Here is a 16,088-nt window from a genome sequence, read left to right on the forward strand (position 1 = left end):
TGCCTTTTTCCACTGAGGAATTCACGTCAGGGCACTAAGGCCAAAGAAATAAATTTAAAAACATGAGATTGGAAAGGAAGAAATAAAACTGTCTTCCGTGGGTGACATGACTTTGTAGGTAGAACACTCTGAGGAATTCCCCCAAATGAACTGTTGAATGAATTCAGCAAGGTTTCAAAATACAGAAACAATATGCAAAACTCAGGCGTATTTTATATGCAAGCAACAGTCCAAAATGAAACTTTTAAAAATTCCACTCATAATGGCGTAAAAAACACAATAAAAGATTTGGGAACAAGTTTAACAAAAGGCGTGCAAGGCTTGTACACTGAAAATACAGACACACAACATGGCTGAGAGGGACTGAGATGAGCCACGTGCAGAGGAGCTCCCTGGCCGTGGACGGGAGGACCAGGGTTGCTGCGGGGGCACTTCTCCCCAAATCAGCATGAAGAGTCACGCAGGGCCTGTGAGAGCCCCGGAAGGCTGCTCTGCAGGCAGGGACGAGCTGCCTCTAACGTTTACACTAAAATGCAGCCAAGTGTCTCCCCTCCTCCGCGGGCTTTCTGTGTCCTCAGCGATGGTGCCTTGTGAGCTGAAGGTTTAGATTCTAGAGCAGTCTGATTTATTAGGCTTTTCCTTTAGGGTTGGTGCTCATTGTGTCTTGTTTAAGAAATTCTTTTATTCTGAAGCATGAAGATTTATGTTTTTAAAAGTGTATAGTTTCATCTTCATGTACAAGTCAGCCCTGCTGCATCATGTGTGTGTGAGTCTGTGAGTGTGTGTGTATGAGTGTGTGTGTGTGAGATATGTAAGGCAGAGGCCCACTTATATTTTTTTCCATATGGACATACAGTTGTTCTAGCAACTTTTTTAAATTTTTTTGGCCATGGAGCATGGTGTGGAGAATCTTAGTTCCCACCCACTAACCCCCAACCTAGGACCAAACCCATGCCTCCTACAGTGGAAGCTGTAGTTTTAACCACTGGACAGCCAGGAATGTCACATAACAGCTCTTAAAAAGACAATTTGCCCCCCAGTCCTCTGCCATGCATTAACTATTCTTAAATGAGAGGGTGTTTTTTCATCATCTGTCCCATTTCAAGCCTATTTTATAGGAAACATTTCAATCTTATCATCAGCTGAATTTCTGAGTAGCAAGTCCTCCCACTGTGTTCTTCTTGAAGATTCAGTCCTTCAGGCTTCCATGGAAACCTCAGAATCATTTTTCCTAAAAAAACATTGAAATTTTTATTGGGATCATAGCTAACTGTTAGAGGACAAGTTGTAACAGAGGGTATAATCATGATGGTTGTAAAAATATGCACTGAATACATGTCAAAAATTTTATTTAAATCAGTGACTAAAGAGAAACAAGTAAATGCTACAACTAATTCGAACAAGGATTTGGTCTGAATTGGTTTCTGTTCCCTACCTGGCAAAGATCCTTTGCAAGGCCACAAACATCCCCTGGATCATGGAAAAAACAAGAGAGCTCCAGAAAAACATCTATTTCTGCTTTATTGACTATGCCAAAGCCTTTGACTGTGTGGATCACAATAAACTGTGGAAAATTCTTCAAGAGATGGGAATACCAGACCACCTGACCTGCCTCTTGAGAAATCTGTATGCAGGTCAGGAAGCAACGTTTAGAACTGGACATGGATCAACAGACTGGTTCCAAATAGGAAAAGGAGTACGTCAAGGCTGTATATTGTCACCTGCTTATTTAACTTATATGCAGAATACATCATGAGAAATGCTGGGCTGGAAGAAGCACAAGCTGGAATCAAGATTGCCGGGAGAAATATCAATAACCTCAGATATGCAGATGACACCACCCTTATGGCAGAAAGTGAAGAAGAACTAAAGAGCCTCTTGATGAAAGTGAAAGTGGAGAGTGAAAAAGTTGGCTAAAACTAAGATCATGGCATCCGGTCCCATCACTTCATGGGAAATAGATGGGCAAACAGTGGAAACAGTGTCAGACTTTATTTTTTGGGCTCCAAAATCACTGCAGATGGTAATTGCATCCATGAAATTAAAAGATGCTTACTCTTTGGAAGGAAAGTTATGACCAACTTAGCATATTCAAAAGCAGACACATTACTTTACCAACAAAGGTCCGTCTAGTCAAGGCTATGGTTTTTCCAGTGGTCATGTATGGATGTGAGAGTTGGACTATAAGGAAAGCTGAGCGTCGAAGAATTGATGCTTTTGAACTGTGGTGTTGGAGAAGACTGTTGAGAGTCCCTTGGACTGCAAGGAGATCCAACCAGTCCATCCTAAAGGAGATCAGTCCTGGGTGTTCATTGGAAGGACTGATGCTGAAGCTGAAACTCCAGCACTTTGGCCACCTGATGCGAAGAAGTGACTCATTGGAAAAGACCCTGATGCTGGGAAAGATTGAGGGCAGGAGGAGAAGGGGACGACAGAGGATGACATGGTTGGTTGGCATCACCGACTCAATGGACTTGAGTTTGAGTAAACTCCGTGAGTTGGAGATGGACAGGGAGGCCTGGCGTGCTGCAGTCCATGGGGTAACAAAGAGTTGGGCACGACTGAGTGACTGATCTGAACTGACCTGGAGGAAGTGTTTGCGTTGCTAACAGTTTTCTCCAGGTAAACACCTGTCTCCTCAGAGTCATAGGATGGCCTAATCACAGACGAAGGCAAGCACCTCTGTGGGATCAGACAGCTTTCCAAGGCTCCAGCGCTCCTAGAAAAGGAATTAATTTTGCGTTTTGCTGATTTTAGAGTCTTTTGCAGTTGTTCCCTTTAGGATCCATAATCCTTGTGGGGAATCTCCTTTAGTTTCATGTATATGCGTGTATACGTATATATGTATATATTTCACAGACACACACACACACACACACATATGAGCTTCCCTGGTGGCTCAGATGGTAAAGAATCCACATGCCAGTACAGGAGACCCAGGTTCAATCCCTGGGTCGGGAAGATCCCCTGGAGAAGGAAATGGCAAGCCACTCCAGTATTCCTGCCTGGAAAATCCCATGGACAGAGGAGCCTGGCAGGCGGCAGTCCATGGGGTCACAAAAGAATTGGATACAACTGAGTGACTAAGCGCGCACACACACACACACACTGTATGCGTATCACTGATGACATACATTCCTGACAGCAAGAAGACTAGCGCTTCTTTTCTGAGACGCCCACCCCTGCCCGAGGCCCACAGCTCCACTTCCCTCTTAGTCCAGTGGGCAGGGAACGGGGTGTAGCTCACATTCCACCCACTGCACTTCCCGCCCCTTCCACCAGGCGTCGCTGTTGGAGGCCGGTCCATGAGACGCTGCCCAGACGGGTATCAGGACCCAGCGCGTCCCCAGCCCCACCTCCGTCCACCTCAGCCACTGTTCCCAAAGCCCAGTCATGTCACAGAATACACGCGGTAATTTTTCCAGCTTTTCTGGGATACATCGCTGTATAGGTGTAAAGTGTACAGCATGTGGTCTGACTAACCCGTGCGAGAAGTGACCACCTCCGTGAGTTTAGTTAGTATCCAGCAGCTCACGTACAGGCAACAAGACGAAAAGCCAAAAGAAAATTAAAAAAATTTTTCCTTGTGATAAGAACTCTTAAGATCTACTCTGCTAACAGCTTTCATATATATCAATATAAATCAGTGCTGTGTTTTTGTGCAATGTCAGCAAATTTGGAAAATTCAGCTGTGTCCACAGGACTGGAAAAGGTCAATCTTTCCAATCTCAAAGGAGGGTGATGCCAAAGAACGTTCAAACTGCCGCACAGCTGTGCTCATTTCACATGCTAGTAAGGTTATGCTCAAAATCCTCCAAGCTAGGCTTCAGCAGTACGTGACCGAGAACTTCCAGATGGACCAGCTGGGTTTAAAAAAAGCAGAGGAAGCAGAGATCAAATTGCCAACCTTCAATGAATCAAAAAGAAAGCAAGGGGATTCCAGAAAAGCATCTGCTTCTGCTTCATTCACTATGCTAAAGCCTTTGACTGTGTGGATCACAAAGAACTGTGGAAAATTCTTCAAGAGATGGGAATACCAGACCACCTTACCTGCCTCCTAAGAAACCTGTATATGGGTCAAGAAGCAACAGTTAGAACCAGATAAGGAAAAACAGACTGGTTCAAAATTGGGAAAAGAATATGACAAAGCTATATATTGTTACCCTGTTTATTTAACTCACATGCAGAGTACATCATTCGAAATGCTGGGCTGGCTGAATCACAGCTGGAATCAAGATTGCCGGGAGAAACATCAACAACCTCAGATATGCAGACGACACCACCCTTATGGCAGAAAGTGAAGAAGAACTAAAGAGCCTCTTGATGAAAGTGAGAGAGGAGAGTGAAAAAGCTGGCTTAAAGCTCAACATTCAAAAAACTAAAATTATGTCCTCTGGTCCCATCACTTCATGATGAATAGATGGGGGAAAAGTGAAGTAACTGGTTTTATTTTCTTGGGCTCCAAAATCACTGTGGATGGTGACTGCAGCCATGAAGTTAAAAGGCGCTTGCTCTTTAGAAGAAGAGCTATGACCAACCTAGAAAGCATATTAAAAAGCAGAGACATCACTTTGCCAACAAAAAGTCTGTCTAGTCAAAGCTATGGTTTTTCCAGTAGTCATGTATGGATGTGAGAGTTGGACCATAAGGAAAGCTGAGTGCTGAATAACTGATGCTTTTGAACTGTGGTGTTGGAGAAGACTGTTGAGAGTCCCTTGGACTGCAAGGAGATCCAACCAGTCCATTCTAAAGGAGATCAATCCTGGGTGTTCATTGGAAGGACTGATGCTGAAGCTGAAGCTCCAGTACTTTGGCCACCTGGTGTGAAGAACTGACTCATTGGAAAAGATGCTGATGCTGGGAAAGATTGAAGGCAGGAGGAGAAGGGGACGACAGAGGATGAGATGGTTGGATGGCATCACCGACTCAGTGGACATGGGTTTGAGAAGCTCCGGGAGATGGTGGAGGACAGGGAGGCCTCGTGTGCTGCGGTTCACGGGGTCATGAAGAGTTGGAAGTGACAGCGACAGAAGAACAAGCAGTTTCATCCATCGGCCCGTGAAGAGACAACAAAAAGAGAAACAAACAAAATTTTACAAGAATTTTCCTTACGATGAGAACTCTTAGGGTCTACTCTGTTAACAGCTTCCTTATATATCAGTATAAATCAATGCTCTGTTTCTGTGCCATGTCAGCAAATAATGAAAAACACACGTGAAGTCTCAGCCGCAGGCCCAGCACACAGGAGGAGCTCGGAGAACAGGGGCCACAGCGAGCGCCAGTTCCCGCCTCCCGTGAGCCCCTCCTCTCAGCCGATGGAGACCCAGCACCTGCTCAGCCTTCGCGTTCAGGCTCCTGCTGGTGGGAGCGTCCTGGCCCTGGACCTGGCAGTGAATTCAGGTCGACACCCGGCCCCACCATGCGAACACATCTGGGGTGACTCTGGGGGGATGGGGCGGTCTCGGCTGGAGTGGGGGGGCTGGGGGGTTTTCAGAAGGGAGGTTGGAAAGGGGGGAGTGGGGGCAAAAGTGGCAGGTGGAGAACGTGGTCCAGAGGCCAGCCGGGGTCAGGCGTGGCCTGGAGGGGGAGCGGGCTGGGGGCTGTCCAGGGGCAGGGGCCAGTGGGGGTCAGGGGGCTTAGGGCCAGAGGAGGGGCGTGGGCCCAGAGCTGAGGACGATGGCCACACGGCGAGGTCCACTGACTCCTTGCTGGGGGTGACCGTGCTGACGGGGGTCTCAGGGCTCCCCCGTGGAGAGACCTGGCTGTGACCCACCTTGGACGATGTTTGATCATCACAGTTCCTTACAGCCATCAAGCCAAGCATTGTTTTTTCCCGGGCTATGGCACGGGCCCTCCCGGGGCCTGGGAGGAGGGTCTGTGGCTCTGGGAGGTCAGGGGTCAACTCGTGCTCCGTGGAGCAGTGGCCTGTGGGACACGCAGTGCCCTCCTCCCCGTCCCTGGCACAGCAACGCAGTGCCCTCCTCCCCGTCCCTGGCGCTGCCGAGTGCTGGACTCACAACCCGGCGTGCGAGGGCACTTGCAGCCAGGAGCAGCTGTGCAGCAGCCAGTGCGCACACAGGGCTGCAGCCGAGTAAGGGGGAGCCCAGGAGCCCTGCTGGGGCCCAGCCCAAGGACTGAGCATGGTGGCCGGGGGCCGCCTGAATGGGAAGCCGAGGAGCGTGAAGGGAGATCCGGGCCTCCGTGTCCACGTGCGGTCAGCACCCTGAGCACAGGGGCTCTGCCCAGCATGATGCTGGTGTGTTTGCGTTTGGCCAACCTGGGGCTGAATTCCTGCATGTGGGAGCAGGGAGCCCGCCTGGACAGCTGTGCAGGCAGCTGGCCCGGCAGGGAGGGGTCCAGAGAGAGTGGACCTCAACACACAGCAGCCACTTTGCAAAGAACGTGACAACCCCAAGTGGCCAAAAGCAAGAGGATCTCGGGCAGCAGCGTGTCCTCTGTGGCTGGCGTTTCGGGCTGGGTCCCACCTGCCCGTCCGAGCCGCTCTGGCCCTCACCCTGGGGCTCTGGCCTGTTTGGGGTCTTCCGAGGTGCAGCTCACAGGGTCCAAAGGGGAGGCTGTGGTCATCTGTGGCCACGTCACAGAGCCAGCAGACAGTGGGCTGGCCCTGGTGAGGTTGAGGCTGAGCCCCCGCAGGGCCAGGCGTGGGCAGGAGCAGGGTGATTGGGCGGAGCCAGGCCAGCTGTGGACAATTAGGTCCCTGTTTTGACCCCAGGACGCTGGGTGCTGGCCAGAGGTGAGGGCACAGAGGTCTCAGACAGAAGCTGAGTGGAGGGTGGGAACAGGAAGCCGGCCGGTACATCCAGACAGAAACCAGGAGGCCAGCTGGGCTGCAAGCTGGCCCCTCCTGAGGAAGGGACTCCCTGGGGCTTCTCCCTGAGGGCTCACATCAGAGCATCTGGGGGACCTTAGGAGGTGACACCCCAAGTGAGGCCACGTCTGCTGTTCTCGCGGCCCCATGGCTCTGCTACCCGGCTCCCTGGACTTTACAGAAGGGGGTCTGGACCCTCAGGCGGCCCTGGACAGCTGCATGGTGTCCCTGGAGAGCTCGGTCTGGGGTGGGGGGTGGCTCCTATCAGAGTGGAAGCCAAGCAGCCGTCCACTCTGACTTCCTCGCCGAGCTCAGGCATGTGCCCTGCGTCCTGCCCACACCGGGCTGCTGACCTGCTCTGAGGACTGGGCTGCCTGCTGCAGGTGGGGAGGGGATGGACTCTCAGCCCAGGAGCAGCTTTGGGCACCTTCGAGCTGTGCCATTCTGGAATCAGGAGGGATGTCTATCGGGCACTCACTAAATTACCAGCTCAGACGGCTACTAACAATCCTATAAACCCAAGAAGGACGGGCAAAACCAGGCGCTGCCTCACACTCCACTGTTTGTTCACTCTCTGGGGAGCGGGCCTCCCGGGGCAGGCGTGAGCTCACCTGTCCAGAGCGGGGAGGGAGGGTCCCCGGGGGCGGCTGCCGTGCTGGGCTTGATGGTGACCCCCGATGGGCGTCATGGGGCATAGGAGCTGGAGGGGGCCTCAGCTCGGGGGGCGGTGGTTAGACCATGTCAGTGCGCCTCGTGCCACCCGGTGCTGGTAAGTGTGGGTCCCAGGCTCCCCTGCGGCTCTGCTTCTGTGCACCCGCTCTGAGCCTGCTCCGTGCTGGGGGTGGGGTGATGGTCTGAGAAGGGCGCCCTCTCCCCCAGGCAGGAGCAGTGCTCCTGCCTCAGCGTCCTCCTGCACCCCTTCTCTCGGGACCCATTGTCCCAGGGACCCCCGGGTTTTCATACCCATGCAACAGGGAGTGGGGCTGGGGGAGGCGAGCAGCCCCTGTGGAAGCGCGTGGCCTCCAGCAAGGACTCTGAATCTCTTGGTACCCGGGGATGCATGGGAGTGGTGAGATCCGATTCCCTGGCTGTGTTGTGGGGCTGGGGGTGGGGGCACGAGTGGACACGGGAGGCCAACTGGAAGCCACTGCTGCGGCCCCGGTGAGGGCAGGTGGCTGGGGCCAACTGACTCATGCCGATAGACTCCATATCAGCTTTGAAAGCCCTCGTCCTGGGCTCCGGGGAGGGCGGGGTCCACTGGGTGTGGACGTGGGTGTGGCTGGCGACACAGGCAGGGATGGGGCGTGACCCCCGCTCTCTGCAGCCCGGCCCTCCAGGACCCCACGGCCCCAACTGGGTGCAGCAGGTAGACCTGCAGGAAGGGGGCCATGCATGCAGGGTTGCAGCCCTCAGAGGCGGGGCTGCCCACTGAGCCTTCCCTGGCTGTCCCGTTACCTGAGTTTGAATTTGCGCCCCAAGCTGGAAGCAGTCCCCAGAGTGAGGTGGGGGCCTCACGTGGCAAAGGGCGTCCCCCTCAGCTGGCCGACCCCACCATGCACCCACCCGCGCCTCCTCCACAGACAGTCCTCTGAGTCCAAACAGCAGGACCAGGAGATGCGGGAGCGTGCCCCAGGTTGAGACCCTCGGCATTCAGGCGCTAAGAGGTGCTGAGCACGAGGCCCCTGCGGACACTGATCTCAGAGGCGTTTTCATCCTCAGAGATCCAGCCCCGCCCTCGGGGGAAGCCGGCGCACATCCCACTGTGAGCGGATCACAGAGCTCCACGTCTGACTTGACCATGCTACGTGGCGCGTGTGATGACTTCTCCTGGAAGTCAGCTTTCCGGTCTAAACCGTCTGCTGAACTCACTGATTTGAGAGGGACTGTGTGTGGAGACCCTTGCTTTCATGCTTCCTGATGAAGGAACAGAGATGTTTCCAAGGTGTCTGTGCAAGGGGCTAAATGTGAGACCAGCCGCGTATTAACGGGGCTGTGTTTTCACCAGCCTGTTGGTTTCTGCTAACTGACCGGGCTTCCTCGCTCCACTTTGCCCTGTGCTCCGGGCAATGGGGTTTTAGCGGCTGAGGGCTGCTTCTCCTCTGCTCGGCGCATCGCTTGCCCGTGAATTCTGTGATCTGGGCTAATTAGATATGGCGACTCTTTGTTCCAAGCTGACTTCAGCAGATGGCTGATTTATTAACTTATTCAAACCCAGCACAGCAAGCAAAGTAGCAGTACAGCCTGCCCTGCTCTGCTGTGTGGAATGTGTCTTAAATCGAGTCCTCTTGTGAATCTGGTGCTGTTTGGACATCCCCAGCACCAGGGCCTGTTTCTCTGAAGAACAGGTGGCGTGGGGGCCGTTCTGCCTGCTCCTCCTCCAGGGTACCAGCCTGACCTTTGCTCAGGGACACCCCTGTGGCCTCTGGGAGGGGCCTGGAGGCAGCGGCAGCTGTGTCTGGAAGGGCCAGACACTGTCAGGAGCTTGAGCACGTTAGGGAGAGTGGACAGGGCTGTGCTGTCCCCCACTACCATTCCGGTCCCCTGCCAGTCTGGATCCTGCTGGTTCACGGACCACCCCCCAACCTGAGGCTTAGCTTAGAGGAAGCTGAATTTAAAATGTAGCTCTGCCTGCAGTCGGGCAGAACCCTGCCTTCCGTCCACACCTCGGAGCCAGGAGAGGCCAGTGCAGGAGGCCGTGTGTATTGGCCCCAGGCACCATCCAGCCTTCCCGGGCCGGATGTCTGCAGAGTGGAGAGGCAGAGGCCACGAGGGCTTTGGGGCTCACAGCTCCTTTTCCTCCACGTCCGCAGTTGCCTGTTTTAACACGAACTTCGCTCATCCTGTTGACGGGGTTTGGGGAACCCGAGGCGGCTCTGCTCTGCCCAACGCTCAGCAGAAGGCGGGAGGTAGAGGTAGCCCCTGTGGACCCCGCTGGCTGGTGAGCCCCTGCAGGCCAGCTGGGAGAGGGGAGTCCTGCCAAGAGCCCGGGAGACTGGGCAGGCTGTGCGGTGTCCGAGCAGGCGGCCTCAGCCGGCCCCGCCTGGTCAGAGCCGCGGAGTCGTGAGCGGCCTGGGCGGGGGCGTGCGGCTCTCAGTCCAGGCTTTGCTTCAGGTCTCAGAGCCCGAGAGGCTGGCAGGGCTGCTCAGCAGGGGTCCCTCCTGATGCTTGTGCTCAAGTCATTCTGCCTGTCTCTACAGTAACTGCATCTTACCTGCCTGCGTGTGTGATTGTGTTCTGTTCTCCTTGTAGATGGAGGAGATAAAATTTAAAGACAGAGCAGTCTTCGTGCTGGAGAGAGAGTTAGGGGTTCAAGCCGGGCATGCCCAGAGACTCCAGCTCCAAAAAGAGGCTCTAGACGAGCAGCTGTCCCAGGTCAAAGAGACCGACCGGCACCCGGGCAGCCCCAGGCGGGAGCTTCCTCACGCAAGCGGTGCAGGAGACGCCTCAGACCACTCGGGAAGCCCTGTAAGCACCTCCCACACTCGCCCGGCCGACCCAGAGCCCAGACTGCCCCGCACGCGGCTCGTGGTCCCGTGGGCAGCTCCCTGGGGAGTCCCGAGCCCAAGCCTTGGGGACTCTGCCCATGTCTGCAGCCCACAGGCCAGGGGGACCCTCGGCTTCTCCGAGGCTGAAAGGGCCCAGAGACTTCTCTCTCTTCCCTCCTTGCTGCTGCAGCGTAGCACTGGCCTTGCGCTCCCCTGGCCCCTCCCATGGGCCTCGAGCTTCAGGCTTCCAGCTGTGCCCGCCTCCACCACCAGCCCCAGGTTGCTAAGGGGCCCTCCTTTGCTGCTGGGGGAGGTGGCCTGGCAGCTCCATCACCGCATGCAGGCTCTGCCCTCCGCTGGCCCTGACCATCCTGCCGTGGTTTCTGTGCTCGTGACCAGCTGCCCGGCACCTGCCTTCCTTGTGACCACGCCACTGTCCGCGCCTCGGGCTGCGTGACCATGCGGGGCTGTGACCCCACCCATCTCCTCTCACCGCTCCTTATTCAGAGCCCTCTGCGGGGTCCCAGGAGTCTGGAAAGGGTCTACATTCCACGGACCCTCCACACAGTCCTTCCGGGTCGGCCCCCCGCCTCTCCTGCACCTGCTGAATGAGGGACTGTCCCCCGGTCCTTCCCGGACTCGCGTCTGTTTGCTTTGAGGACAGAGCTGCGTTTGAGCTGAGCCAGCCCTAGGGCAGTGATTGTTCAAGAATGGAGCATGACATTTTACAATCTCGTTATATAAATGGCTTAACTGGGTTAAAACCAGCTCTGGCACCCGACAGATCCCATTAACTCCAGAGATTCTGAAACCAGATCAAAATGTTTCATTGATTTTTTTTTAGTAAGTTCCAGTGGCTCCCGAAGTGATTTTTTAGAAACTCAATTTGAGGGACCACTCTTCCTGGGAATCCCACTTTCGAAAGTCTTAAGCTGAACATCATTTCCTGGGTTCACATTATAATTCAAGGAAAGTGAGGCCCCCGCTACAGTGCAGGGCAGCCCTCCCCGACCTTGAAAGCTGCAGCCGGCAGCGGCCTTGTGAAGCATGGTGCTGGCTTCTTGGGTTTTCTCAGCGTCTTGCCCACCGGCGGCACATGTGTCCGCACGCCCTCGCCCCGTCTGCACTCTGAACAGTTCTGCTCCTGCACTCTGTCCCCAGCGTGCAGCCCGCAGTGCCCCCAGCCATTAGAATCATGGGCCATCATGACACAGAAGTGCCTTGGTTTCCGTGGTGTGTTGGGACTTGCCATGGTTTTTGTGTCTGTGTCTACGAACAGTTATTTGCAGTTGATTTTTGTTTTAGGAACAGCAGTTGGATGAAAAGGATGCTCGGCGTTTCCAACTTAAGATTGCGGAGCTGAGCGCGATCATCCGGAAACTCGAGGACCGCAATGCCCTGCTGTCAGAGGAACGGAACGAGCTGGTGGGTGGCCTCGGGCCTCTAAATTCTGTGGCCTATGCCTACCGTGGAGGGGGAGCTGGGGCATCCACTTCCAAAGATTGCCATGAAAAAGAAGAGTGATGGTGACAGGGCATTTCCAATAAAACTTTATTAACAACATCAGGTAGGGGACCAGATACAGGCTGAGGTGCTGGTTGGCTGATTCCGGCCCTGGGTCACTGGGGCACGTGTCTCTGTTCTGGGTGTCGTCTGAGACGTGTGACGACCTCGCCTGCTAGTGGCGTCAGTCCTTATGGCCACAGAGGTTCGCCAGTGACCTGGCTGCTGGGACATGAGCTCTCCCAGGTGGCGGAAGGCTCACGGACTGGGCTGTTTCCCTGTAGCTCTTTCGAGCAGAACAGAGTGCAGTGCCAGACCACTGAGCTCCATGGAACACAAGGCTTGTTCTGCTTGCTTTAACACCTCTGTTTGGAGGCTGCTGGTTCTCTGTGATGCTTTTAAACATCGTAATATATAATTAATCTTGTCTTTCAGTTAAAGCGTGTAAGGGAAGCTGAAAGTCAGTACAAGCCATTGCTGGACAAAAACAAACGCCTTACTCGGAAGAACGAAGATCTGTCCCACAGTTTACGTCGGATGGAAAACAAGTTAAAATTTGTCACCCAGGAGAACATAGAGATGGTAAGGAGCCCACTTTTGTGTAACTAGCCTCTTCTACGCGAGGTCTGATAGCAAGATCAAGGCTTTGGTCTCACGGGCGTCTGTGGGGCTGGGAGCTCGCCGGCAGGGAGGCCCGTGACCAGTGGGGTGACCAGTGACAGGGCTTCTGAGGTACAGGCAGGCAGGGTGAGGAGACCCCAGCTGCCCTTCAGCGGTCGGGCACCTCACTCCACATGTTGTGTGGTCTGTCTGGTTTTCAGAGGCAGAGAGCAGGGATCATACGGAGACCCAGCTCCCTGAACGACCTGGATCAGAGTCAGGACGAGCGGGACGTGGACTTCCTGAAGTTGCAGATCGTCGAGCAGCAGCACCTCATAGACGAGCTCTCCAAGGTGACCGCTGGGCGCCACCCACCCGCTGGCCCCGCTCTCAGACCCACCCCTCTCTGATGCCCACAGTGCACCCGGCACCCACAACATGGGCCAAGTCTCTCCCCAGCGGTTGGCTCCTGCCCCTCCAAATCCCTCCCCTTCCTCACCTTCAGGATTGGGGCTCTCAGAGCAGCAACACTGCCTGTGTCCACCCCAGGCCTCTCACAGCGTTGGAGGCAGGATCCAGAGTCAGGGTGGGATAGGGCCGGGCTCCCGCCAGGGGTGCTGGGGAGGACAGGAAGCTTCCGATGGCCGCCAACCACGTTCCTTTGATCTCAGCCATCTTCCCAGCCCCCTCCCCTTCTCTGGGCACCGCCCATCCCCACCCAGGATGGTCTCCTCTCAAGATCCATAACCTAGCCAGATTGCACAGACCCCATTTCCAAAGGCCACAGCCCCAGGTCTGGCGATGGGGTGTGGGCATGTCTTTCTGGGGACCCAGCCTCCATCTACGTCCCCCTCTCCCTGCAACCCCCACCCCCAGCACAGCTTTTCCAATAGTCCTTCCTCAGACCCCCATCCAGTTACCCTCATTAGGGCACCTCCTAGTCTGTGGGACCCAGACGGACTCCAAGGTCAGATCAGGTCAGAACCAGCTGCTCGGGTCGTTCTGTGCCCTTGCTGGTGGCGGGGGTGGTGGGGTGGGGGCTGAAGAGAGGACAGCAGCGGAGCTCTCTGCCACTTCCCGCCCAGTGGTCAGGATGGGCTCTGGCCACCCAGCCTTCCGGCAGGGCCTGAGGTCAGTGCTCTCGTCCCTTCAGTGGCCAGTGACCGTCCATCCCCTCAATAATAGGAATACACGAGGGGAAGAGGAAAAGGAAAGCACCCTGGCTCCAAATGCACTCCCACCCCTGCCTCTGAAGGCTCTCCCCCTGCGGCGTCAGCCTAGGGAGGAAGGACCAAGCCCAGGGAAGCCCGCCCTCTCAGGGAAGGGTCTGAGGAGAGCCACGGGAATCTTCATAGGGAAGGGGAGAGACTGGGGGCCGGCGGGACCCTGGGGCTTGCGCGGGCAAGGTCTGTGACCCTAAGTCTCCAAGGTCCCTCCTGTCTTCCAGACCCTGGAGACCGCTGGCTACGTGAAGAGCGTGTTAGTAAGTGCCCTCAGCATCTCACCTACATCCCTCCCACTGCCCTCACCAGCCGCTCCTACAGCCCCTCAACTTCCCTCAGCGTCCCGGCCTACAGCCCCTCCCACTCCCCCACCGTCCCCTCCTGCGGCCCCTCCCACTCCCTCACAGTCCCCGCCCACAGCCCCTCCCACTCCCCCACCGTCCCCTTCTACGGCCCCTCACAGTCCCTCACAGTCCCCGCCCACAGCCCCTCCCACTCCCTCACAGTCCCCGCCCACAGCCCCTCCCACTCCCCCACCGTCCCCTCCTACAGTCCCTCACAGTCCCCGCCCACAGCCCCTCCCACTCCCCACCATCCCCACCTACAGCCCCTCCCACTCCCCAGCGTCCCCTCCTACAGCCCCTCCCACTCCCCACCATCCCCACCTACAGCCCCTCCCACTCCCCAGCGTCCCCTCATACAGCCCCTCCCACTCCCTCACCGGCCCCGCCTACAGCCCCTCCCACTCCCTCAGCGTCCCCGCCTATGGCCCCTCCCACTCCCCCACCATCCCCGCCCACGGCCCCTCCCACTCCCTCAGCGTCCCCTCCTACAGCCCTCGCACTCCTCCCACTATCCCCACCTACAGCTCCTCCCATCTCCTCAGCATCCCCTCCTACAGCCCCTCCCACTCCCTCAGTGTCCCCGCCTACAGCCCCTCCCACCCCCTCAGCGTCCCCTCTACAGCCCCTCCCACTACCCCAGCGTCCCCGCCTACAGCCCCTCCCACCCCCCAGCGTCCCCGCCTACAGCCCCTCCCATCCCCTCACCGTCCCCGCCTACAACTCTCCCACTTCCTGGGTCCCCTGTGCCTATGGTTTCTCCTGGTGCAGCTGGAAGCAGCCGCACACTCGGGCGGGGGTGGTTCCGTGGTCCCAGTGCTGCCTGCCCAGAAACTTCGCCGTGGTAACCGAGAGCCCACCCGTTAGGGTTGCACAGATGCCAGGGAAACGGGCAGTGTCCCAGGTGGTATTTATGGTTCAGAACTGGGTCCCCCTCCTACCCCAGGGCACTCAGCCCCCACGGCCTGGCTGGCTCCTACATGGTCCCACATACGCAGCCTAGCGCTCTGAAGAGAAAAGGCCTGGCTCCACCGTGTGGACGTCACCTCTGGGCGAGTGGAGAAGGCTGGGCCCTCCGTCCTTCTCAAATTTCCATTTCAGTGTGTGCCCCTCAACCCCCTGCCCCACAGGGTTCCTTCCACCCCAGATGGGGAGGAAGCCCCAGACAGTGAGCTCAGAGAGACCCAGGCCTCGGTTCCTGTTCCTGCCCAGGCTGGGAAGATGCACCATCCAAACTCTCAGAGCAAACTGCCCTGAACTGGTGAACACGGCGGACCACCGGCTGGTCCTGAGACCACCCTGTCTGCTCAGATGATGACCCGGAAATACTAACCTGTGCATTTAAACCTGGCAGAGCCCATCAACAACTCAAAAAATCTCAACTGGTTTTTGCAGGAACGTGATAAGCTTTTAAGATATCGGAAACAAAGAAAGAAAATGGCGAAACTCCCCAAGGTAAACGACTACATGAAATGTGTATTTTTAAAAAGTCGTTTAACAGGAAAGAACCTCTTCCTTCAGAGGTGAAGAGAAAATGGTTTCCTTACTTCTAAAAATTGTTATTATGAAGTAACCAAAACATGACCCAGAGCGAGTACTCTATACTTTAAATTAAAAAAACCCAACCTGGTTTCCTTTAAATTTCCAAGAGGAGACGTGGGTTCATGACAGTAATAACGAGTAGGAGGAATTAGCCAGGGGCCTGGCCCTCCCACCGCTGGCGCCTGCATCAGGATGCAGGCGGCCTCCCTGTGTCCTTTCCCTGCAGACCCGCACTCCTTGGGAACTTGATAGACCTGGGGTGTTTCTTTGAGGCACAGTCCTTTTTGGTAAACCTGTGATTTTTATTAAATGAGATTTGGGAACATTCCCAGAATATTCCCAAAGGATCTAACTTGCTTTTTACAAAATACGTTTTTTGGTTTGGTTTTGGAACAACCAACAGTGATCCTCATACAGGCCGGTAGATACTCCTAGGCACAAATACAGGTTTGTCTGGCCCCTAGAAAGGCCGTTAGGAGGACCGTGTCCCACTCTGCACTCTACCAGCCCAGGTAAGATAGTGGAGGCCTTGGTCGAGGTTGGTGGCCTGAGCAGCACCAGGGGA

General features: G+C 55.6%; 1 protein-coding gene across 18 annotated transcripts in view; it reads left to right on the top strand.

The window, feature by feature from the left end:
• The window catches only part of JAKMIP3 (Janus kinase and microtubule interacting protein 3), an 89,428-nt gene that overhangs the window by 45,136 nt on the left and 28,204 nt on the right, over nt 1–16,088 (top strand). For 10 of the 18 annotated variants that reach the window (XM_070781123.1, XM_070781121.1, XM_070781122.1 and 7 more), the window contains exons 4-9: nt 10,079–10,294; nt 11,620–11,739; nt 12,253–12,399; nt 12,639–12,770; nt 13,865–13,900; nt 15,377–15,436. In XM_070781123.1, coding sequence (XP_070637224.1) covers nt 10,079–10,294; nt 11,620–11,739; nt 12,253–12,399; nt 12,639–12,770; nt 13,865–13,900; nt 15,377–15,436 — 711 coding nt within the window. The remainder of the gene's footprint in view (nt 1–10,078; nt 10,295–11,619; nt 11,740–12,252; nt 12,400–12,638; nt 12,771–13,864; nt 13,901–15,376; nt 15,437–16,088) is intronic. The other 8 variants (XM_070781132.1, XM_070781133.1, XM_070781127.1 and 5 more) reach the window with 2 other exon arrangements.

Source organism: Bos indicus, chromosome 26 (genome assembly GCF_029378745.1).
Source record: "Bos indicus isolate NIAB-ARS_2022 breed Sahiwal x Tharparkar chromosome 26, NIAB-ARS_B.indTharparkar_mat_pri_1.0, whole genome shotgun sequence".
NCBI lineage: Eukaryota > Metazoa > Chordata > Mammalia > Artiodactyla > Bovidae > Bos > Bos indicus.